The 26612-nt window shown below is 39.6% G+C and overlaps 1 protein-coding gene across 1 annotated transcript in view; it reads right to left on the reverse strand.

Annotated features, from left to right (window-relative positions):
- Positions 1-9882: 9882 nt before the first annotated feature.
- Positions 9883-26612, reverse strand: part of brinp3a.2 (bone morphogenetic protein/retinoic acid inducible neural-specific 3a, tandem duplicate 2) — a 47568-nt gene continuing 30838 nt past the window's right edge. The window contains exons 6-8 of the mRNA XM_008295519.1: positions 21121-21343; positions 12637-12979; positions 9883-11222 (exon numbers count right to left, since the gene is read on the reverse strand). Of these exons, the coding sequence (XP_008293741.1) occupies positions 10452-11222; positions 12637-12979; positions 21121-21343 (1337 nt within the window). The 3' untranslated portion in view covers positions 9883-10451. The remainder of the gene's footprint in view (positions 11223-12636; positions 12980-21120; positions 21344-26612) is intronic.

Here is a 26612-nt window from a genome sequence, read left to right on the forward strand (position 1 = left end):
TATCATGAGGATACGGTCCATTTGTGGCATTAACCATGATACCATATAAGCAGAGTAGCATCTTCATATAAATCATACGACTAGTTGTTACCTTGATACAGTTGCTTTCATAAATAAAGTTTTGAACACGGCCAGACATTGTAAGAAAGGTTTATTTCAAAGAGAAAGGTTCATTTAAATGGTAGCCTGTGTGGTTTATGATGTTATTAGCACTATGTAGCACTGCTTTTATGACTAGGTCCCCTGGTTGGTTTACAGTGTCTCCTGCTGCCACATAAGCATAGATGGTGGCATGCAAGTAATACAATACACAATCCTTACACTATTTCAGTGACGGTGGTGCAATGCACTGTGAAAACGACCAAGAAAGACAAGGGAAGACGACTGCTGGCAACTAAACATGCCCTGCAATTCGAATTTGCCTACTTTTACTTTGTCCTTTCTGTAGCGACCAGAGGAGGGGTCTGTGTTGGCCAGCAGAGAGCACTAAGAGAGTTTAGCTTGTAAAGGAGCACCGTGATAGAGACTCATATGACACTTACTGATTTCAGGCCAGGCAGCAAGTATCAGCTCAAATTTGGAAAGTGCTGGTCATTATAGCATACCATGTCTGATGGACACTTTCATAACTTTTTAGGAGTTCTTGTATAAAAACAGGTCTGTGACCAGCACACACAAGGAAAGACAGCAACTAAACATGCCCTGCATTTAGAATTTGCATTTTTGAATTATCTTTTTCCTGTCACTGCATGCTACGGTTGCTTTTTTTTTTTTTAAGTAGGTGCTGTTGCATGCAGTACACATACATTTGGGACATCCTACTTTGTCATAATTTTGAATCCGTTTTGCTCCCATGTCCATTGCAGTGTGCAGTGGGAAATCGACTGTCGTAGCTAAAGCATGTTACAGAAGCGAGACATGGTTGCATACAAGATGTAGCGTTCTACGTTTATTTGAGTAACACTAAAAGCAAGTGGAAAAGTTGTTTATAATAAAATTCACAAGATACCTTTAATCGTGCATCATTTTACAAAATATTTTACTATATTTTGAGCTGCACACTTGTACTTCAGTGTTTCTATTTTCTTGTCCATTATAGCTCTTCTCTACAATTTTGCGTTTTTATACAAATTTTTGGGGGTATACAGTTTTTTCATGATTAACTTGCACATAAATAAATGCAAAACATATTTTTGCTGTTTTCTATTTTAAATGTCAGCTCATAAACTGGCAGCGATAATAAGTGCTTAAAAAAGAAAAGATAAAATGTGAGTTTGGCTAATTTTATGACACGTGACATGACATTTTCCTTCAGCTGAGGCGGACAGTGAAAAGACTGAAAACTCCAGAGCAGCTACAAAAAAGACCCTCAAGGTGAGATTGTGTTTTAGCCATTATAAATATAAGTATAAAGTACCATTAAAAGACTGGACACTTGCACCATTAATGGTCCAGTAATGTAACATTTAAACAGCCAAATGGTCCATTCGTCATGACAAATGCCGGTTTAAGCTGCTACATCAGGACTAATGTAAAAACTGTGTTAAGATACTTACTTACCAATAGTTTGAAAAACAAATAGCAATTTTATTTTTTATCAAACTCTTCTCACAGCTGATTTTTATCCAAAGTATACATTGGTATTCCTATCCATTTGCACTAGCTTTATGAAATATTACATAACGAGCTTAGGTTAAATTACCCCATTTGGACAAAATTAGCATTATCTGAGGGCAAGTCTCATGTTTGATGAACATTAAATAAGTAATACTTTATTCAAGCACTGCAGCACTACTGGGTCTCAGCTATCCAGAGAAGAAATTTCACACTCCACTTCTCGCACATACACACACGTACACGAAGACAGACTCAGACATTGACTGTGGAGCGGTGTATTTGTAAAAATGTGACACAAATCCAAATAATTCATAAATGACCTTGTCTAGCGCCGGTGCCTCAATCCTCTGATGAGTACATGTCACAGCAAAGGATTGTCTAATAAGTGATGCATTGGAAAGCCTGGCCAGAGTATCCCTAAAGCAATTCTTTTGTAATTGATGTTGCAGCATAAAATGGTCCTCAGTGGGCCTGGCTGATTAGGTTGGTTTTTTGTTGCTGTCTAGCCGCTCGCCTCTCACAAACAGTCCCTCACCAGGTGGAATGACAGTTTCACATCTAATTATCCCATTAAGGCTGATCGCATTCTTGTGTGTCCTGTCGTGTGTCTTTCATCCCGTCTGTGGGTGTGCGTTTGCAGACCGGAGGGGTACGCATGTTAATTTTAAAGTCTGATTATTGATTATCACTTGCATTGATGAACAGCGGCGAAAACAAGCACAAAACAAGCTGCTGGAGATTATTCCCGAGTATTGAATGCAAACTATAATTTATGAGGGCTTGTATGATGGGAGCAATTCCTCTCTTTTTCTCTCCCTTTCTGTCTCATCTCCGCTGTTTTATTTTCCGTATTCACTGCCATGAGGACTCTGGGGACTCAATGCAAATGTTCTCGTGTTCCAGTTACTCCTCGATCCAACGGGGTTCATCAAGTCTAATCAGATGTGTGCGCTGTTGATTTTCCTTTCCTTGCAACAGATGCAGAAAAAAGAGCCGAAACATGTTTGTTTGTGTATGCAAACTTATAATTTCTCGAAACACTTTGGTGCATTTTGCATAGACCTTATAAACATTGCATGCCTAATATTAGCTCACTGTGCATTATTACTGACAAAGCCTGCATAATACATTCTGACTGTACTGTAGTGTTAGATTACCACGCATACTAAAACCAGTGGCCCTTGCATGCAGCGCTATACGTAACATATGCCGTAGTCATCCTGCAATTACGATAACGCTCTAAAATGAGCTCTCAATGTGCTTTTGGTGCTTTGTGAGGAGCGCTTCTATTCAAGCGTGGCACATTTGTGTTCTGTCGGAGTGTCTGTGCAGTGTTATTACTACGGTGCCGTGTGTGACGTTTGAAAGAATATTTCCATAATGAAAGGAGAAGCAGTGTCCAAGCCAGTCGCTCTTTCTCCATGCTGATGATTCCCTGCTGTTTCCTCCACTTCGTGTGACATGACTTACAAAGACACCTCATTCTTTCTAAGACAACATATGCAACCTACTTTCAGAAAACGAAATGAAAAAAATACAAAGGGAGCAACATAAAAACAGTTCTGAGACCACAGTTTTAAGTTATAAAATGAATGCAAATGATTCATTTCTACCCACTTGAATAATGTTTGCAATGAGTTAACTCTACTTACTTGTTCAGAATTAGAAATAAACCTACAATACAATGTATATCATAAGTACATAATGACAACACCATTTAAAAAAAAGCCATTTCCCAGAATGAGCACTTATAATTCTGAAGCTCACAAATTATACTAATTATACAATTAGATTAGTGGCTGTGTTTGTAAATTTTAAATGTAGGGTTTTTTTTGTTTGTTTGTTTTTTTTGCTTACAGTCTGTCCTTGCCCACAGGCTAACCTTCTGATATAAAAGCACTTGAATTATCAAGCAACCCACTTGAATCATCATAAATAAGTTATTTCTTTCTGCTGTATGTACAGTGTTTGTAATATGAACAAGCAGGTTAATTAGGACATATGGGGAGATAATTACAAAATAATAGCTAAATGTATCATGATGAAGCATTTATGTAACATGTAGGTCTATGCTGTATTTTGCTCCATCTATCATGAATGTTTAAATTAGAACTACTACCTGTGTATGCCACGCCTAGTAATCTGTCTTCAAATACAACTGAAAAATATAGCAACCAATTAAGGATAAGTTCACCCCAACGTTGTTTTTTTTTTTTGTTTGTTTTTTTAAATTTTCAATACATCTTTCACTCTCTCTCTCTCTCGATGCCTTTCCTTGTATCCACAGTCGATGCAGCCTTACCTCCTAATGAATGGCATTCATCTAGCACCCTGAGTAATGTCATTTTACAATGCATCATAGCGGCTAATAAAGTCGGGATTGATTTGTTCTTATACAAAAACACATCAGGCGGAAACCATCACATCAGTAATAAATTGATGCTGATCTGGTCGTGGGGACGGAGCAGCCAAATGCCAGGAGTATTTTATTTATTTATATTTTTTTTCTCCTCTTATTGGAGGCTCCTCAGCGGTGCAATCGATCTCGGTGCAGAGCCTTTTGTTCTCTGAAGTAATAAAGCAGCGCATTGATTTATTGGCGGGCGACAGTTACCTTTTGCCTTCTCCTCCTGTTCTCTGTTTCATTCCGCTGTCGGGTCCCCGGGGAGGAAAAGTTTGGTCTGTGCAGGAGCTGAAGCCCTGCACCGGGCTACAATAAATGCACATTCATACTGACACTGAGATTTAAACTCCCTGCAAAAATAGAACGCAAGAGGTATCGATCGGAGTGAGTAGATTTCTCTATAATGGCTGTTAGTCGGATCTGTGTCATTGCGTACAAATATGCTAGTTGCATTTCTGCGTCTCTCAAATGATAAAACAGGCTCCGTACTGATTTCCACTCAGGGATAAATGATCTACTTGAGTTGTCATAATAAGTGTGAGCATCCATAATTGTGTAAATGTGAGCAGGAATTAATGCAGGATACAAAGTGGCAGATGTGAGAGCAGAAGCAAACCGACTCAGATATCACTTACGCTGACACCAGTAATACCGAGTGCCTCTGTTCAACCCTCTGGTTTACATAAACTGTAATTATGAAGAGAGAGCTCCCCTCAATACGTTTCTTCTCGTTGCATGGTGACATTTTAAATCAAAAACGGCAAATGTACATATTTATATCATTCAGTGACCCTGAATTCGCATTGGTAAGGCATTGACCAAAGCAAATGGATGAATAAGCATTTCTTAAAGCAGCAGTGTCTCATGTGTGCCGTTACGTTAAGGCAACAAAAGTGAAGAAAATTTGTGGTTTGCATGCGTGTTTTTTCCTTATCTGAATGTTTCTGGTAAACCTTTTGACCTCTAATTAGCTATGGAGTTTTCTCTGTGAGTTCTATTTGTTTATTGTGTGCACACACATTGACTTAAACCATTCTTTTCAGTGGTGTCATGCTATTCCTTCAACGCACATGCAATGCACTGACAGAGGGGAGAAAGAGCGTGCAGGTAATCATAGATATAATGTAGGATTTGAAGTGTCGAATCAGCTTTTATGATGAAGGAAACATTTTCTATCCCATTTTTAAACTCTTAAGGACACACAGTTTAGTGAGTAACACTGAATGGTGATTTTAATTAATTTATTTTTTTGGTCTATAAGAAAACCAAGCGAGGGCACCATTAACCGAGACCATAACTTTCTCTAAACTTTATCACTTGCTATAACTAGAATAAATGACATCACACTGTAGTTGGCAGAAGTTCATATTGAAGGAAATGGAAATAGATCATTAGCAAAGTTTTTTCCAGATACCCTGAGTATCAACATTCTGCAGCTTAGATTCATTAAAAATGTTTGCTTATTCTGTTTATACAAATGTAATTCAGGATTCGCTTGCAACACATTTGCTGCTGCAAATTAGTGTCACAGTGTGTTATTTGTGTTTTTCAGCCAGACGAAGTTTGGCGCTGTCATGGATTCAGATCTAAATTTATACTCAAGATTACATCAAGACAATGACAACATTTGCCTATTATCGCTTTGTGTCCAAGCAAGTTTTGAAAAAAAAAACCCCAACTACCTCACTAAACTGAACACTTTCCACTAATAAGGTGTTCTTGGATCTTTGGGGATATCCTTTGTGTGTGCTGTGTCTTAGAAAGTTCACACTGCACTGGTTCTAAGATCTCTGCTGCGGGGTTCGGTCTGTCAAAAACTGATTTAAAACAAAACTGCTCTTTATAAATCACTAAATGGTTTTAGGACCAAACTAAATCTCAGATATTCTCCCGGAATATTGGCCCGCCAGAAGTCTCAGGTCGGATGGCATTGATCTGTCGGAGCAACATAGTGACACTTATGGTTGCAATGGAGCAAACAATTGTTTTCAGTCATTCGTATGAAAGGTTTTACAAATTAGCTCCGGTGGCCTGACTGGCTTCCAGTTTTGAGTGAAAGTTGTTCATTTTCCTCCATGTTCAAGGACATTCAAGGTCATTATCAGTATAAATATTCTGCCTTTGGGTAAATTTTCCCCTAAGGTTCTGTTAAAACAGCATAAAAAAGCAGGAGACATCATTTTCACTAAATCTCAAACAGAGAATTTAATCAAGCTGATTCACTGTGAATCGGATAGGCTTTTCAGTCTCTGATACCTTTGATTGAAAAACTACTAAAGGTCAGAGCTTCTCTAATCAAAGCTCTCCTCTTGCCACCCACTCACACTGTCATAAGGGAGCCTGGAGTCACTGGTGGAATAAAAAATTGAGCTATTTACAAGCTTGCGGTAATGAATTATGGCTAGCTGCCTCTGCAGGATGGGTTTTTAGAACCCAGTCTGGTAATTGCACAATGAGCAGAGTGCTGTTAAACATCATAATTATGGGTATACTTGGGATCCTTTTATTTTGCTGGAGGAGGAACATGTACTGTAGCAAGAGCAGGATTATTTTTTTTCAGTCCTCCATTTCCATTTTTCTTTGAAAAACACCATCCATATCCCTAATTACTCAGACTGCGTTGGTGTTTATTTATTAATTTTTTTTGTGTGTGTGTGTGAAAGTGGGTAAAATGTTGTGATGCTTTTTCTCCCAAAGGGTTATAAAACAGTTTGACCACCTTAGGATCTGCAAACCAGCTGAGACCATTTTCCGGACATCTACTGACCTCAAAGTTGAAACAAAGTCATAACAGACTCACAAACACAACCAGAGGTGATGTCTTTCAATCTTTCATAGCTGCTCTTTTCATGCTGTGCTGGAGCACTCATTTCCTCCTCGTAATTGACACAGCTGTATCCAGGAAAAGACGTGCTGACATTTGGTAATACATTCCGCCACTCACATCTCATCAAACACTACTCATCCATGTACAGCCCTCGTCCAGCGTAGCTTTTGACATGCGTTGGAGTCGATAGGAGGAGGAGACAAATTGAGGTGATGACTGTTAACCTTCACAGGTGCTTGACTTCTCTTTGCTCTGCGGTGTCACTAAAGCACGTACATGTTAACAAATTAGAGATGGCATCTTGTAGCTGACATTAATAATGCTGACAGAATCTTTGACATACAGTACAGGGCCACAACAGCATTTTATCAGTGACTAACCTAAAAGTACATGTTTATTTACCTCGCTAACATCAGTAAATCACTATTAAACTAGAGACATTAGCATAAAATGGATAAAAAAGGGGAAAAAAAAGCCTCAGCCTGCCTATGACTGAAGCAGAACCTGTACCAAATAACTAAGCTTGGCTGTGGAAAAATTAATGTTAAACCTGCACCCTTACACAATCCAAATTTACAGCAAACTTCCATCAAAGTTTAACATTAGGGCCTATATGGAGTGATGTTTTTAGGGTCACTGCTTGCATGCATCTGTTTTCAGGAGCAGGAGTTCATGAAGTTACTTTTAGTATATCTTAGAGAGCACTTATTGTGCAACCTACGAGGTGTGTCAGAAAAGTTCCAGGACTGGTGTCACAAAAGATGTATTTCAAACCCAAACTACAAACTATGACTTTTCCCCTTCAGACGATCAACCAGCACGTCTACAAAGAGATCCTGTGGCGTTTGCTTCATTCAGAATAGGTGAGAGTTGTGGCAGGACAAGTGGTGGCTGCTTCACCATGACAACATGCCTACTCACAGCATCCGACAGTTCCTGGCTGAGAAGAACATCGCTGTGCTGGAGCAACCTCCCTACTCACCCCACCTGGCTCCATGGGATTTTTTCCTCTTCCCCAAGCTCAAGGAGGTCATCAAGGGGACCCGTTTTGAAGACGAGGACGACATCAAGCTGGCTGTGACGATGGAGCTGCAGAGGATCCCGGAAGAATCCTTCCAGGAGTGCATGGTGATGTGGCAGAGAAGGCTGGGAGAGTGTGTTAGGGGGAGGGGGATTACTTGGAAGGGGAAAACTTGTAGTTTGGATTTGAAATATATCTTTTGTGACACCAGTCCTGAAACTTTTCTGACACACCTCGTATACTGTGCTATTGAGACAACTGAAATGCAAATGGTTGCTGTTGTTGTATTAACTGCAATCTTTCATCATTTATAGACACCGTGAGCCACTATATAATCTCTGACAACTGCCAGCCAGCTAGTTACCTGGCTAACCAGCAAGCGTGTATATAGTGTTTAACTAGAGAAGTTCTAGTTTGATATCAACTGCTGTTTTTTTAAACTGGCAAGAGCGGGTGATGATGCATCCATTCCCCTCTGCAAGGTGATGTGGAATGGTTCTGAGAACATCAAACTAAGGGCACTGTCAAAGGGCACGTGCACCAGATTATCCCGACAAACATCCAGTATGCTTAGGGTGAGGAAAAGATTGAGTTCATGTTTAAATATTAGGGGGGGAGAAATAAAGCATTGTTTGTACAAGACGGCCATTTAAGTTAAAAGTAAAGCTCTTGCTCGTTCCCTCTTCTTCCTCACAGAGTGTCTTGACTCACTGCCACAACCACACACAGACATTTCTTGCAAGCAGAGGTGACTAATGGTTTGCAATGCACTTGAGTTGAACAGAAAGTGCTGTGTGCTGCCTGAGCTAATTGGTATTTGGTCCCATCACCTTGTCTAAACTGGCCACACAGCGGAAGCAGCATGTCAGCAGCACAATAGCAGCAGCTGCTGTCCTCTGTTAGTGTCTACACTGGATCTGTTCAACCACAGTGCACTGCTGTGCACTCAAGACTTGTTTGACAGAGCTCACAGCCCAATACACGAGCATATCTGTTAGTGTAAGGGAGTCAAAAGTGTTGACAAGGGCTTTGGGTTGTAGTTACATGTGTAAAGCAGGAGCGAGGCGCAAGCCACTGTACAGCTGGTGTGGCCAGCTGCATTGGTTCAGTGTTTTCTCAACCATCACAAAGAAGAGGGAAAAGACTGGAAAATTCAACCGAAACACAGCCAGTGTTGATATGATATCATCTGCAAAAGACATCATAGAGAAACTGACATTTCTTAGAAACAAAATGCACATTAATATTAATCTCCTAACCCTGGCACCTGGCCCCAGAGATTTAAATATAGCCAGAAAGCTGCAAAACCCTGGGAGCTTGGTCTTAAGTCAAACACTGTAGCAGACCTTTGCCCTTTACTCACCTGTATGCTGCAATTTGCATAGTTCACCTCTGTGTGTAGCAGTCCTGTTTTTGAGGTAAACTTGTTTTGTGTGCGTGTACAAAATGTTAAGTCTGAAAACATAATGTCTTTCTGCTATTTCAACTGCATAGTTTCAATTTCACACTAGCTTGCCTCAGTTAACTTTAACATGTGCATTTGTTTGTTCTAAAAAAGTGAATGGAAATAAAGAATTCCCCCTGCAGTAGAACCAAATAGTCTCTGTAGGAAATGTACATTTACATTTCTGTAGATTAAACAATACCAGCTGAGTAAAGTGGAGGCTATTAATTGTGTTTACCGTGATCTCACTTTTAAAGAAACCCTACTAAGATAAGCGGACAGATTACCTGACAAATTTAACTGCACATAATGCCTTTTAAATAGTTTGTTTGGCCTGATATTGTGAATAGGGGAAAAAAAAATAGAACTTGTGTAATCAGACATGCAGTACACTTCTCAACTCTTGCTGAAGGCAATTTCCTGGGTGAATTTCTGTTAAATGAAGCGAGCATTAAATGTCGAGACACGTGGAAGTAATTGCAAATTTATAAAATAATAATAAATTAACATGATTGTGTAGTTGTTATAAGCACTTAGATCCAGTTGCTTGACCTCAATGGGAATTTAAAAATGGTTCCAACAGGTAGAATCTGTTATAACATGATGTTTTAATATCAATTTATCTACAAAATCTTGACTGACACCACTGTATTCTGGTCTTCATGGAAAGTGCACTGTCACTAAAGCAAAGGAACATATAAAAATTACAAACAAACAGACTGTACCATTTTTACCATAAAATGTCCATTCATTTGGCATCGGTACTTACAGTATAAATGAGCAGTCATATTGAAACAGGATGGTTCAACTTTATGTAGCGGTATCTGATATATTTCTACTGTAGAATTCTTTTGTTGCAGTTTGTTCTGGAGAAACATTTGTGCATTTCCTCACTGATCCACCCCATTCTTTATAATATAGCACTGAAGGTAGTAGCCACGAAACAAAAACCAAAACAGCCAGATGAGTACATTCTTCAGCTGTCCACAGCTGGTTGTCTCCTGATTAACCACAGAGTTTGGTAATCCACAGAGACCAAGCACAAATGTAAGAATCTGCACCACAGTGGGCACAACTCTTATGTCCCAGAGTTCTCCTTGTAGCCGTTTACAGTCCAGATCTCCCCTTCGAGCAGCTGTTAACTGCACAGCTTGGTGGTCTCGTAATCCATTGAATTGGGCAGACGTGAGCTGAAGGCCTGTAAGGAGGCATAAATGCGAACCACCTCGCTGGCAGTCAGTTTGAGTCTGTGCCGGAGAAGACAGGCAAACAGGTCCAACTTCTGCTGACCTGGAGGGGACAGCCGGTTCACTCGGTCTCGTATTTCCAACAGCTGAAGCATGGCTGTGTCCTGGGAACCTTGGGTGTACGGGTAGTCCAACTGCAGAATCAAGTCACGGATCGCCTCTGGGTCAAAGTGCATGCTGTAGCCAAACACCTGGATGCTGTTGATCTTCATGTAGCCCAGGTTCCGAGCAGGATCCGTCATTTCCAAAGGCTCGTAATAAACGCTGTCATTCACCCCATCCTGAGTCTTTATCCTGCTCCGAAGGTAGATGTGGATGGTTTCAAAGAATGTCTTCCACTTGTTGCCCAATGTCAGAGTCCAGTTATAGCACTCGAAGGGCAGGTCCAGCTTGGTGGCCTGCCAGTCTGGAAAATTGTTCTCATTGACAGGAATGTACCAGCTCTCTGAGTGGCTCCCTCCAAAGGGGTTGATGTAGAGAGTAAGGACAGGCTCCAGGGTGCTGTTCTTTGTAAGGCAGATCTGGAGGGATATTCCCAGCAGCATGTGGACCATGTTGGACTTATACTTGTTGCTCTTCAGCGTCAGCAGCATCCGCTTTCTCCATGACGGGTCAAACCAGCTATTGAGTCGCATGTCATTGCTGATGAAGATTGCATGAACCTGTCAGAAATATAAACAAAGTAAATGCATACACTGACTGAAAAAACAAACTCTATTGTATTAACATGCACGGAAGAACAGGTTTCATTGTTTGAGTTTTGATAAAAATACTGTTATTGCTGTCAGTTTTTTTGCAAAAGGGATGCCATTTAACGGATGCCCTTCAACAACAGCACCCAGTTCCAGTCAAAGCAGGCACATTGTGGATATGGGATACACTACGCCTCTTGTACCACGTTAAGTCAAAATCCCATGCCATGTGACATGCTTTGACAAAAATGACAAATTTCTGACACAACAAACCCAAACACTGTGATGCTGCTGTGCTGTCAGCCCCAAATGTGAAACTGGTGAGGGCTTTTTGGCACCCTATGAGCAACTCTTATTGAAACATTGGAGCGCCCTTCGATTTCTCTTAACAAATCCAAGGGCCAAAATTGCTGCACTGTTATTTGATAGAGCTGGCACTCACTAAAAGAAAAAAAAAAAAAAAAAAAGATAAAAGGAATTGAGGACGGAAGGAAGAAAAAAAAAAGAGCATGTATCTAGGTACTTGGCAGATTTTGTCTATTTTTGTTTAACTGTAAAATAAAATAAAAAAAAGTCCTGTGGCATTTGGATGACGGTTGTACTAAAGAACTCAACACTTAAAGGGGGGAGATGCTGCATCAAGAATGACTCTTCAGGCTCACCAAGTTATCTATCTATCTATCTATCTATCTATCTATCTATCTATTTATTTATTTATTTATTTATTCATTTATTAGGGATGCACGATATATCGGCGACCACACCAGTATCGGCCAATATTAGTGTTTATTCCCCTGTATCGGTATCGGTTCAATGAACAATTTTAACTGATGTGAAACCGATGATTGTCTAACATTAGCGCCTTCGTCTTTACATTTGATATTGCTGCTATTTCATAGTTTTACTAAATGGTCCTGGACTTGAACGTTAAATATGTTAAAATATGTTAACATATGTTTAAATATGTTTTACTTTTGTTATGTAATAAAAAAGACTGGTGATCTAATTTGGTATAGGCTTCTTTTGAGTAGTTTTCACATTCTTACAGTGCTTACCTATACTCATTTTTCGATGTGAACAAAAATTGAGTGTTGACATCGGTAATATTGGTTATCAGGGATATCAGAAATCTTTATATATATATATAGTTGTCACAAAAAGTTTGTTCAAAACCAAAAACAGCATCCAAATACACAGAGTATAACAAATACAAGGGGAAAAAAGTGAGGAAACCACTAAGTTTCTGAGCTGCCAGAAGGGCAAGACATTGTAATGCTGAGTGGCTCCCATGAGTGAAAGTATCTTTCCCAGGCTACAGCTGTGAAAGACAGACCAACTCTCAGTGAGCCTGACATGATTAAACAAAGGCTAAAAAGAAAAGTACCTCTAGCCTGCGGTCAGCTCTCTGCAGTAGGTAGCCCAGCTCCAAATCCTGGAGGTCTGTCTCAAACCCAAGGTAGTTCTCCGTAGAGTCTGCCACCATCGGCCTGCAGGCTCCCTGCGTCAGGGCAAAACCCGGGTTGCAGCTCCCACAGCGGGTGTGGTTGTCTGGAGCACACGCCGCACAGGCCGAGCCTTCCCCAACGGAGCAGGGCGGGGGCAGCTGACAGGGGCTGTGTTCGTATCGGCAGCTGCAGCTGTGGAGCTCCTCTGAGAATGCACCAAGCTGGTTGTTCTCTGAGCAATACAGGAGAGACTGGAAGTGACTCAGCCAGTAGGACTGCGGCCTGCACCAGGGAGAGAAGAAAAACAGGAGATGGAGAGAGAAAGCCAGAGAAGCAGTGGTTATTGAACAGGCTTTTAGGATGAGCTGGTTTAATAGGGAGAAGCTTTATTAGGCCCAGGAGACCTGTCTGGGTCCACAGACAGCTTGCCCCTTAAAAATAATAGCCAGATAGTGTAAGCCTGTGATCCTCTCAGTAAGCATGGTTTAGGTCATTTGCAGGTCAAAAGACCAGTCTTTTAACATAACCATTATTTAAACAGCATTTCAACCATTACATATCAGAGCATAATTTGTACTTGCTATGTGATAAAAAAAGAGCTTTTTAACCAAATCACTGGTGGTTGTGAGTTAATAGCTGAACCACCTTCGTGACAACTCATTGAACTGCAACTGCTGACACAGGTTGAAAGACTCGACTGAGAGTTTTGGAACATTTGAAACACTCAAACTTAAAGTGGGACCTGCTACTACTTTGATCAATAAAATGAGTAGCAGACACAATAATTCTAGTATTTCAAAATGGCTGTTCTTCTGGGATTTATATGCAAAAATTAGGAGTTTATTTGAAACTATAATTTCCTCTTTGCCTAGTAGATTCACTCTTGGTATGAATGTTTTTCGAATGCGATCATTTCCTCAAGCTTGTTCCAGAACAACCCATTAGGGTGTCTTTAGGATGATATGAAAGTGTCTTATGAAATTGCCTGATGTTACTTAGTCAGCCCGGTGTGAGACTCTCGTGGAAGTTTCATGTTTTTGTTGTCTCATAGTGCTCGATTAGCGCAAGTCACACAAGAATGTGAGCTTTAACAGTGTTAAAAAAAAGACGGGAAAGTGAGAGACAGAGCAAGTTGTCTTTGATCAGTTTGTGACATAAATATTAGAAGTGCACTGCAGCCGTAGGGTAACTTACTTTCAGACATACACATAATTCCCCCATGTGGACTGGGGTTTGATTCCCGTCTGTAGCACTTTCTCTACTGTGATCCCTTTATGCCTCTTATCCTCTTTGCTCGCTGAAGAGAAGAAATGTTCAGTATATACCGCTGGCTTTCCTTTTAGAAAAAAAAAAAAAAAAGAAAGAAGAAGCTCCTTCTTTGATGAGCGAGTATTGAGGTAAACTTTATGCTAATCTGAAAATGTTTGCTGGATTACATTTGGGGCATTTTTTCTTCTGTATCCCAATCTTATTGTTTGCTTGGCAGTGGGAAGCAAGGCTGAGTTCAGAAAATCACTGATTTGAATATCAAAACCCACTAATGGAAAAAAGCAGTCATGGGAAATGAACTGAAAGGACTCTTCCCTTCCATCAACCGCTACCTGTGGGTAAGGCATTTCACCTCCGACAGCTTCAGCAGAGCAAAGCAGTCGACAAGACAAGACTGTGGTTGTACTGTTAGTTCCCCGGTGTGATTATGTACAGCCTTCCTGCTCCCCACAACTCCTGCTCCGGACCACTGCTGTAAATCACAGTGTCTTCTAACTTCTACATTCCATTTTAAGGAGCAAGCAAGACTGAGTTTAGAAAATGAAATCAACTGGATATAGAGTTTTGTCTCCTCTGCGCTAACAACTCTCAGCGGTGACTTAAAGGGACGCTCAAGCTTTGTTTCCAGGGATAAAACACGCAAAATATTAATGGATTTTAGGCTGTAAACTCAGCTAGTGTATCTGGACAGCATGTTACACCTTAATGTAATAAATCAACTTGCTATTCTCAGTCTGTTGGCAATAACCTGCTACTACAACTACCTGCACTTTTCTGGGAAGATTTTGGAACATGGCTGCAGGGTTTTTTTTTTCTCCTTTTCAGTCACAAGAGCATTAGTGAGGTTCAATAATGATGTTGAGCGATAAGGCCGGCTCCCAGTCAGTGTTCCAGTTCATTTCAAAGGTGCAGGATGGGCTGAGGTCAAGGCTTTGTGCAGACCAGAAAACTGTGTTACTGTATTTTGTGGACTTTACTTTGTGCATGCAGGATAAGGACCCCAGTGAACTGTTACCAAAAAAAGTTTGAAGAAGAAGTCTAAAATATAAAAGATTTCTCTTAACTAAAACTGAAATTGTCAGTAAAGAAATCAAACTCTTCTTTTGTATTTATTGTGCCGTATTTTCCCGTTATTGTCCTCGCCTTGCAGACTACTCAATTTAATTTTATCTTCAAATTAGTGGTGGGACAAGGTAAAAAATAATAATAATAATTAGAAGCTTTGTAATTAATTAATCATGATTAATTGCATTTTTGTCAAAGAGCAAAATTTGGCACAATAAGCAAAGTTTTTCAATTCAAATAAATTTTGGTTGACAGCTGAATAAATGAATAGACACAAATGTGAACTTAAACCACAAAAATGTTAATTTTTCATCCACAGTTATCTGCATTTTTCATCTGTCTACCACATTCACAGACTAGTGCAAACTCAAAGTGCAATTATAGTGATTGTATTTAACCTTTCAAAACTCTTTGTTGCACAATTTGCACACAACCATGCTCATGTTATGTGTCCACAGGATCTGTCTGTTTCTTGCTTCTCATTCATTGTGTAGTGAAATGCCCCGCACGGTGTTCTGGGGCGTTGCGGGGAGTTTCAAGGTGTAGCCCTCATTTGCATGAAGTAGACTTGACTTCAGCTTTATGCAAATTTGCCAAATTTTGGCAAAATCGCCCCTGTGGATACGAAGCATTAAGGCCTTGATAAGAAAAAAAACTTTCCGGCCGACAAGTCAAGCAACGCTGTCTCGTCTTCCATCACTGTTCACCAAACTTTCTTGTGCGCCGATGTGACTCAATGCATCCTGTCCTGTCTATCGTCTTTGCAGCTGGCAAACAAGCTTTAGCTGCATTATGGCTGGAGTGTGTGCATCAGTGTTATCGCTTTGCCAAAAATTATGGAACTGAGAAAGGTGTAATTAAATGTGTTAATTTTTTTAACACGTTACTTTTTCTGTAATTAATTAATGGTAATTAGCACGTTAAAGTCCCGACTCTACTTTAAATATTTCCTGCATGTGATAGCATCCAGCAAGGCACATTAAATGGCTTTAAAATGATCAACATATAGGGTACTATATACTATTTCTACTAGTCTTTTTTTATTGTCAGATCTGTTGTAGAGGCTCCCTGGAGGAGCACAATTGTGCTTATTTCCAGAACCTTCCCTACTCATATTTATCTTCTGTCAGAGGTACTGTATATATGCTATTAATAGCATTTTTGCCAAACCAGTCAATCAGTAAATCAATACTAATGCAAGGAAGCAAAAGCAATCAATATGAAGAATGCGAGGGAAGAGAAGGCCAGTGTCATAAGGTGCAATAATTACACCTTTGGGGCCATCTTTTCCTCTGTAACAATGAAAGTGATTGAAACAGAGTGGTCGTAAAGACAAAATTGGTCAAATCTACCCAATGCCTTGAAAGGATCATTAAAAAGCTATTCAACACTTTTAGAGTCAAATCTTAATTGCACTCTAGAAGTAGTCACACAAAGATGAGAGGAGTCCTCCAGTGAAGCGTTCAAAACCTCGGTGTACGTGAAAAAATTCTGCACCTTTTTTCTGGGGGAAGCATGAGAAAGGCCTTTTCTAAAACTGATTAAAGCAGAAGTACTGAAAACATCACTTGAATGACAATGCACATCATTATGCCTAATGGTAAAAGTTTGAGCACAAAGTATACTGTGGTGTCTTATCATTACCAGCCTAACAAAAGCCAAGCCGGCTGCTGCTCCGACTGGCTTATTCGCTCATAATTGTCAGCGCAGTGCAAAAGTAGCCCCCAGGAAACAAAATCAATCACATATCTCTCATCTATCTCAAGTGCTACGAACAGGATGTTAAAGAGAGAGCGAAGGGTTTTTTGGTTGTTTTTTTTTCCTTTTTTTCGAGGGCTTCCGTTTCTCTCCGAGGCAAACTGACAAACATCCCATCCTAAGTCTCTCTCTACAATGTATGGAGATTTCTATGAAGAGAGAGACGAACGGCAGAGCTTCACAGCTGATGTGTCGGTAATAACATAGATAAACACTGCCAGGATGAGGCAGATGATGCTTCCTGGCAAGTGGGTGGGAATATCAGTGGAGTAGATCAGTGATTAATGTGTGTTTTGGCAATATGGTGGAGAGAATAAGAACGATTAAAGGGAGGGTACACTGAGACAGAGGAAAGAAAGAAAGAGCAACAGAGAGTGAGAGGCTGGACATTAAACAGAGTGCACTGCATAGATTAATCTGACAGTTGATTTATGTGCTGTCGCCACCATTACTGCTGCCATTACTGTGGTGCCTGAGTCGAACTGAAAGTAGTGTGACTGACAGCGATGCTTGGATTCATCACCTTCTGCAATCATCCCTCTGGCAGATAAAGGGATTCAATGTGAATGTGGATTTTTATTCAGTCTTAAGACTGCTCTAAGATTTGGAAACTGTCACCACCTGAAAAAACATCAAACACTTGAAACGACATGTCTATATTTCTTGCGGGAAAATGACATGTAGCCGGCATACAAATAATGACTGTCCTCTCAGCTGCACAGCTAGAAGGGGCATGATGTTCTTCTAACAAAGCAGAAAGTGACGGAGGAGGTCGGAGTGGATGATAGGTTATACGAGGTGATGCTGGGATTTCTTTTCTGATTTCCAAACAGTAAGTGCTGATGGGTGACTGAATGATGGATGGATGTTCTGTGTGAAATAAGTAATGGTGAAGCATTTCCACCCTAAAGGTACAGAGCAGCAATGGCCATCTCAAAAACACAGGTGCAGATTTCTGGGGTTTCGTACATCACAAACCAAAAGAACCAATCCTGCCAACCTGCTGAGTGGAACTTCTTGTATTGTTAGTCTTCGTTACTGGCCATTGAGTAGCAATGAGTAGATGTATGGTGTATTTTAAGGAAGGAATAGAAAATATCAATGAAAAAAAAACCTCTAAATATGTAACTTTGATAGATAGAGATAAACCTTGGGGGTTTAATTCCTTGTCAGAATTACACTTTGGCTATTTAAGCAACTTCTGTAAGCAAATAATTTGAGTTGCCTAAATCAAATCTTGACCATTTATGTTAGACAGAATGGAGGTAATGACTTAAAACTCCTCCTGTTACTGTAAGGAAGTTAATATTGTGTCTAGTTATGCCTATATAAATATGTTTTGTTTTGTTTTTGAAACTTTACTCTTATGCAATCAAAATGTTCTCAATTTCACATATGCAGCAATGGAGTGTTCATGAAAAGACACCAAGTCAGCTGGTAACTCCACGTCAGGCAGTCAAGATGAGACGCCACAAAGGTGAGTGGAATTAAAAGGACATAAGACTGAAATGCAGACTTAGACGAATCAGAATCCTATTAAAGTTCCGCTGAGGCAGAGGCAGAACACAAGAAAAAATCTTGGCCGCATTTACAGAATCAGCTCAACTTTAAGAAAGGTGACAGCTTCATTATGCAGCGTGAGCTCTTTTTTTTTTTTTTTTTTTACTCAGAAATGTAGAGATGGCAGCATACAAAAACTCTGTATCCAGACTGTGCAAGCATAAGAATGTAAGTTAATTAACTGAAGCTGCTACTGAATTTTAAATGTTTCTGTTGCAATAGCCTATAGCTTTAGTCATGCTGCTTCAGAACACTGGTTAATGTTTTGCGATCGGATAAACCAAGCGGTCTATTTCCTCACCAGAGACATCACCATTCTGGCTCGGTTAGTTTATTTGATCTCAGACCTGACAGGGGCACAGTACAACCTAAACCTGAGTGTAAACCCAAATTCAGGAGGACGACAAGGAGCACAAAACTCATGGAATAATGTTTCGTGCAGTCTAAAAAAAATCCATTCCTATACAACTAAGCCGCATTCTGCATTTAAGTTTTAAAAGAAAAGATAAGATTGTGACTTTGTATGAAAGGCTTCAAGGATGAAAGAGTCACAAAGTCAACATAAAGAGGCAGGAGGGATGAATGGAGGCATAAGTCACCTCAGGTGGGGAGAGGATTATGTGCCAAAGACTTAAGATTCATTTTCACCCATTGTTTACTTTTGGGTTTTTACTGGTTAGGTACCAAAACTACATGATGAGATTTAGGGGCGGGGAAAATCACACTTTGATTGAAACTATGAAAACTATAACTACATTTAAGCAGCTGGGTTATATTAAGACACCAAAAATATGTGGTTATGTTTAGGGAAATAGCACAGTTGACCTTGTTGCAACATATTTAAAGCTTTCTTTCCATTTTCTGGCTTACCAGGGTGACCAGACTATGATTGGTTGGTTGAAAAGAAGAAAACGTAAAGCAACAAAAAAAAAGGCAAATATCTGTTGATTTGAAACACACAGTATTTGTGATACTGGGAGTGTGTTACTGGTATTTAGGAAATGCGTTTCACTAAAAACCTAACTGAGAATGCAGCTTGGATGTATAGGAATGTGGTTGTTCAGAGAAGTGAGCACAACAGCAAACCCCATGATTGTTGTAACTCAACGTCCAGAGGAAAACAAAAAGCAATATGTTGCCTAGCAATATAATGTTTTGTGTCAGTCCACTATGCTGGTTTAGAGCTATCTGTTTACTTTAAAGGGCTTGTTTATGAGCTGCCTCTCTGTGTTGTCTTGCTTTATTGACAGCTGTTTTCTTGCTGCTGTTAATTTTCTAAAAGTGACTTACACGCCGCTTTAAATTACTACATAAAGGCTGGGGATGCAAGTCGTGGTGGATTTGTTGTCTTTTTTTTCTGGGCAATTCTATTAAGGCTATATAGAGGAAGGCAGTAATATATTCATAACTGATAATCAGTTATTTGCACTGGCAGCAAAGTGCTTGTCTACAGAGAAGGGATTTAGTGTTGTTTGGATGTAAAGGCTTGGAGTTGTTCAGCCAGAATGCAGCGATGATGAAGAATGCAGCTAGAATGATACTTGATATAGTAAATTAAAGATGTTCTTTCCTTTGTTAGTTATATCACAAAGCATTATTATAAGTATCTTTTCACTGATCTACTTTTTACTTTTATGTTAGTAAAGTTTTCAACAAGCAATTTGACTTTTAATTAAAACTTTCCAAGTACTTTTGTTTGAGTATAACATTCCCAGTGCTTTTTCCATCCCTGGATGCCACAAATCAGCAAAACCTTTTGGGACAAACAAATACTGCCACACAAAGTACAAGAACAAAGGTGTGAAGTCTTAAACTGATTATCATAAGGACTTTGAAAAAAAAAAAAATCAAACCTGATCTGATTAGTTTCTTAGTCAAAGGGTGCCGAAAGTGCTTTAAAGTGACTTCATCAACAAATATTTAATCCTTACTTCAAATTTCACCGGCTTTGTAGTCAGACAAAATGAAGAATCTGATAAAAAACAAAAAAGGCATCCTGCTGTAATTTTACCCCCTTTTTTTAATCCCTGAAACCAGAGCAGAAAACCTGATTTCAAAGACATATCAGAGGATTTCATAGAGATAAAGTCCAGTGAAATGAAATGAAGATTTTATGATTTCATGAAAATTTCATGAAGCCACATAAATATTCAATTGAACAGAGGTTTGCAGAATTCTGTTGAAGCTTACTGTTGCAGCAAACACAATAAAGTACGCCAGGTGAGCTCATTTACGGTGATCTGCGAGCGAAAAGATGAGTATTTATAAAATACTGGGCTTAATTTGCTCGAAATATTTGAGCTTTTTTAGTATCGCTGTTTTATGTGAAGCCGTACAAATGAGATTTCAGAGTGAAATCGTTCACATTAACAGTTCTGTAATGGTTATCGTCACGGTGTACAAGTGAAATGCCGCCACAGAGATGGCAACTTGTTTACTTCCTTCAACGTTCTTGGGTTAGTCCATAGAGAGGACAAGCAGTGACTGGATATACAGTAGCTTTGGGCAAAAAAATGCCAGAATCATGCAGCTCCTATGGGGGTAAACATCAAACAAGATGAGGAGGATGCACAAAAAAGAAAACTACATTAAAACGACACTGCTGTAATTTTAAAAGCCTTCGTAAGTTTGACTGCAACAAGATGCAAAAATGTTAACAGTGTCTATGACTAAAACATAGAAGCCTTTTTCTAATCACGATAGATGTCAGGTACACATAATTGGAAGAAAGAGTGTATTCATGGCGAAAATAAAAATGCAGTTATACTCACCGTTCTCTCGGTATGCGGACTTGGGGCTGTCGATGACATCTTTTACTGAGACTGAAGAGCTTGAAGACGACTCTCTGGGCTCGTCTGGAGAGGACCCGCATGCTGTTCTCCAACTGTTCATATCGCCACTGGAACAGGCTGTCCAGGGACCACAAGTGCTGTATGGTTGACACGTTCAGGAAATAGTTCTGAGGCAGCCTTGCATAGAAGGCTTTGAATTCATCTGTAACAAGAGGAGGAGACACATGAAAGGGATCTCTTGGCAGTGTTTATGTCACAGTTGACGGTTAGCATTTGCTATCCTCTTTACTTGGGCTGGAGAATGAATCAAGGAAATACACTCATTGACTTTATAACTTTTTAACCAACCCACTTGTTCTCATGTTGACATGGTCCATGTATTAATATCTCGTGGTCAGCTGATCCTTTATGCTCTAAAGCCACCTTCCCTTAAGTTCCCGAAAATGTCAACGATAAATTAAAGCTTACCTCACTAACAGTCAGCGTCTGACCTTTAATTATGTTCAGCATTAGCAATGCATACAGCTTTTTTGTTTTTAAAAAATGCAATTTCTAACTAATTACTTGTTCTTTTTTAAAAAATACTACTTTCCAATTTTCCAAACTCAATATGCTACTTTCCCATTATAACCCCTAAAATTAGCAATTGCATCCTTTCGCCTTAAAATTCAGCCTTCACATGTGTGATTCCATGCAAAAATATTTATTTGTTTGTTCATTTCCATAAAACTTGCAGGTCAGATGAAAAGCTGACTGGCTTAAACTGACGACAAGACACAATCTTTTAAACAGCTTTGTTTCTAATGAAACAAAACAGGTGGACTTAAGAAACTTGAAACAGAGAAAGTTTATTATTTCTTTTATTTCCCTAAAATATGACTCAAATTAACAAATTAATTATCAAACTAGTTAAAAATGAATGTAATAGTCATAAGAAATAATAATAATGTTATTACATAGTAACAATCCTATAAAATGCACAATCATGCTGAACATGAAATTTATTGTAAAAATGTACGTATCGTATGTTTTAATGCAGTATTTTTTATTCACAAATACTTAGACAACGGAGACTGTTTTGGAATAAATTTGTTGGATCTGAAGTTCGAAACAGTGTGTTTTCACTGTAAAAAGAAATGAACTGACAATAAATGAAATGGCAGCTGAAAAACTGGACACGTAAATCTGAACAATGATGTGAATGTCATTCACAATATTACTTTTTCTCAGTAGTTTCTGCTAAATCAGTTTTAGTAATGTGTTATATTTTAATTTTGGGCTTAGTAAGTCAATTCAGAGTGCAATACTTCATTTTTCAGGTCTAATGTTTCCCCTTCATGTTTCATTACCCAGATACCTCCCACGCTGCAAAATTGTGGTGTTCACCATGCAGCCATCACTGAAAAGAAAGAGGACAGATTACACACGAAATCGTAAAAGAAGCCCTGACATTGCATCCCCACCAAGAAAGACGAGAAGAGTCTGTGAAGAAAAAACTTCACTAAAAAGGCGCGAGAGTAAGATTTCAACTGGTATCTCAGAGATCTCCTCTTACAGCGGTTCCCCATTGAGGTAAAAGAGGAAGATCTCTGAGGTGAGAACTCTGCTCAAGAGGCTCGAAAGTGAAATTCCCACTGCTTGAAAAAGAGTCGCAGGCATCTCCTCCTCAGAAACCAAAAGAATAGTCAGAATCACAGTGAAGAACGTAGCAGTAACACCAGAGACCTCCTCCGCTGTGATCCGGCTCAAATGCCCAGACATTCACAAATTAACCGAGACACTGACCAAGGTGTGGATCATCAGGTTCTGCAAGGGGAGGTGGCGGCATTTGAAGAATTGGACTTGACACTAAATTCATGGTTTGTCAAGGGAGGCATGCACTGGAGTGTTGTCCTTCCCTGTTTTTATGCCGAGCTGACTAGTCAGTCCCCTCCAACATTTTGGTTGTCCACGGCAGAGGCAACGATCTTGGACTTGTGTCTTTGTGGGAACATGCCGCCACCGCATTTTCCAGCATAAACAAGTGACAAGTCATGATATGTGGAAACCCAGTGATGGTCAATGACGACAGGAAGATCTTCAAATAAGTGAATCAGAAAGGCTGCTGGCATCTTTGGTACTTGACGTATTTCTTCCAGATGGGGTGCATTTCAATCAAAACGTGAGAAGTAACTTTCAGTCATTTCAATCTATCGGAAACAGAATCTCCCTGACAAGCATCCACGATGATGTCAGGGAGATTCTTCAGAGCTCAAGCTACGTGTAAATGAGTAGATAAAGTAATATGTCAATATGATCATTCTATGTGAAATTATCATATTTTTAGAATATTTCCTGCTTGATTATCTCTGACTTACTTCAAATTATTTTAATAGCATAAATTATGGATATAATGAATAAAACAATAATAATAATAAAGAACATTTTAGCTTATGCAAAAGCTGAAATATGGATTTTAGTAAACTCCATCCATTTCTTTATCATCTGTAGGGTCGTGAGGGGCCTGGAACCTGTCTGAGTCACACCCAGGACCATCTCATTGTGAGGTGACAATGCTAGACACTGTACCAACGTGCCACCCTAATTCATTTATCTATTGGTTTAGTTATTTCTCCATTTAGTTAGTTAGTTACTTGTACCACAAAATCACAAATATTGGTAGATAGCCTAATCTCAGTAGACCAGAGTTCTGGAGCTTGAAAATGGTACTTTCAGTCCAGTACCAATCAGCCAAACACCTGTCGCTCACTGGTTGATATGGCGATACCCAGACTAAGAGGTAGCCTCTCGAACAAATGGTCACAGCTGAAACTCTAGAAGTCGTATTTAAAGAGTTCTTTCACTATGAAGCACAATTTCCTTTTGAACAGGCTGATGTACTTTCATTTAAGTACTCTATATTATATATATTGAGGTGCAGCTTAGAGAGACTCACCGTATCTGGTTTTCATCCGACACTTAAGAGCACAGATATAATGGGAGTCAATGGGAGGTTTGTTCTGCACACTCTGTGCTCTGGAGTGATTTATAGGAAAAAACACAAGTCGTACAGCAATGAGACTCCCACTGGATGAAAGAGGACAAAATGCTTACATGTATAAGTTGTTCATGTGGAGTAGAAACTGATAGAAAGAGACAAGTTTAACCCTGTCGACAGTATAGCCCGCTATACCGGGCTGGCATTATGACTCCCGTTCAAAACTGCAGACCGATATATCGGTCTGCGGCTTTTTACCCCGTTCAGCACTGCAGCCTGGTATAGTGGACTCCGGTATATGGTTACTTTCTGTTCCATTAATTTTGTGGGAAACCCCATATGTGAACAAGAGATTCAGTCATTACATAAACTATGCAAATGAAGTAAAATGACGTCGTTTGACCCCAAAAATCGCCAGAAAACGGGATTTTCGCTACCTCGTTTCTGAAATGTTTATAAGCTATTAAAACTAACTAACAACTAACTAACTAACTAAAAGACTTTGGCTGATGTCTCAGGATATAACAACTGATAATTAATTGCATATATCCCTGGTAATTATGAAGTTTACCTTTACCTTTTCTTATTCACACCTGCAAACTTCCATATAACCATCAACTTGTCTACTTTTGATAGATAGCAGATATGTAATGATATGAAGCCCACTTAGGAATTTATGAGTGATTAATCAAAACCATATCTGATAATGAATTTCAAGCAAAGTTACTTAGTGTTGAAACGGTGTTTCAAGCTAAAGATACTTAGTGTTGAAGTATATAAGGAATACACATTTACTAAGTGTTGAAAGGCTTAACTGTACTTTTTCATTAGATTTTTTATTTTTTTTAAAGCAGCAGAAAAAGTCTTGATGTTAACAAAAAAAATCATCAAAATTAAACTGCGACTACAAAAAAAAGCTAAGAAATGATCAAAACACAGATTTAAACGAATAACATTTAAAGCCTTGTGACCCGTTTTAACTTTGAATGACATTTCTACTGTGAAATATGCCAGAGCTACTTGGTTCCAAAGATGGCTGACAGTTGCTGCTGACAGGCCATTGCATTCTAGGGATGGTGTAAGAAGCATTCAGATCCTTCAGTGAAACAAAAGCACAATACCACTTCAACTTAAAATATTAAAATGAAAGTACAAATTATAATATAGAATGGCATGTGTGATGGATATGTTATTAAATATGACTATATTGGACATCATTATGTGTTAGCAGTATTGTTCTCTACTTGTCATGCCCTCCAGCACTACTTAGTGGCAGCCTCTCCTTTTACCCTCAGGTGGGCATGAGTGAGGTGTGTGTGTGGTATGTGGGCAGGTGCAGCCTATTGGATGATCGCCGGAGTGAACACACCTGCAGCGGGGAGTGGTTCACCTGCAACTCATCACTATCTGCCACATCCAGACCAGTACTCAACTACCAATGTTAGTTTAAGCCAGGTCTCTGTTCTGCTCTGCTTGTGTGCCTTCTATGTTCCTAACCTCTGTTTCTCCCTCACTTCAGTATCGAACCCACTCCTCAGCTCCGTCTCCACCCGGTTCAAGCCTCCAGTCTGTCTTCCACTGCTGATCTACTCTCACTGGATTCCTCTGTGAAAGATCCTCCACCTGCCCCCTGCACCTGTTTGGACACCATACCTGCCACGCCACACGCCAGCTCTGTCCACCTGCCATCCTCCCTACCAGGCTGTCAGCTAAGTCACTCCACTCTCGCTGAGTCCTCACCCGTATAGTACAGTCAGCTAACATCAGTGTGTGTTTTTAGACTCACCATTCAATCATTACTGATTCCTGGTAATAACACAGTAGTTCAGCAGTATCTTCCTAACTTGGGGTTACCAAGTCTGGGTCAGTATTTATTTAGGTTCTCATTATCTTGTCTTGACCTGCTCTGAGTTATTGATTCTAGTCCAGTATTACATTTAGCAGTGTAATTCCCCGCCTGTCCAGTAGTTGTCTCCCGAGGGAGCTCCAGTCATCTCAACTACCCCATTCTTTATCATCTCGTAGGTTAGACATCATTGGCTCTTCGCAGGCAACAGCACTGGTTCACTTTCATTTATAGAGCAGTATTGAGCAACTTCCAGCCTACCTTTGTAACCTCTGTGTCAGCTCTGTTAGTTACCAGCTACCCTCCTCCAAGTGGTTACTTTTCAATGTACCCCAGGTTTTAACTGATTTGGTGAAAACAGCTTTTTCCTACTATGCACCATGGGCTTGGAATAATCTGCAGAAAGATCTTGGATTAGAAACACTCATCAATTAAAAACTGTAAGGGCATCATAAAGAATGTGATGATGGAGAAATGTTTTTCTTGAGAGGTCCACTATGTTTAAACAGTTCTTGTTTCATTTGAATTTGTCGCATCTTAATATGTTGTGATTGGCTGCTACCTTGGCCAGGTCTCTCTTGTAAAAGAGATTTTGAATCTCAATGGGACTTCCTGGTTAAATAAAAATAAAGTTACATCCGTTCTCAC

The sequence above is a fragment of the Stegastes partitus genome, unplaced genomic scaffold, assembly GCF_000690725.1.
Source record: "Stegastes partitus isolate 25-593 unplaced genomic scaffold, Stegastes_partitus-1.0.2 Scaffold23, whole genome shotgun sequence".
Taxonomy (NCBI): Eukaryota; Metazoa; Chordata; class Actinopteri; family Pomacentridae; genus Stegastes; species Stegastes partitus.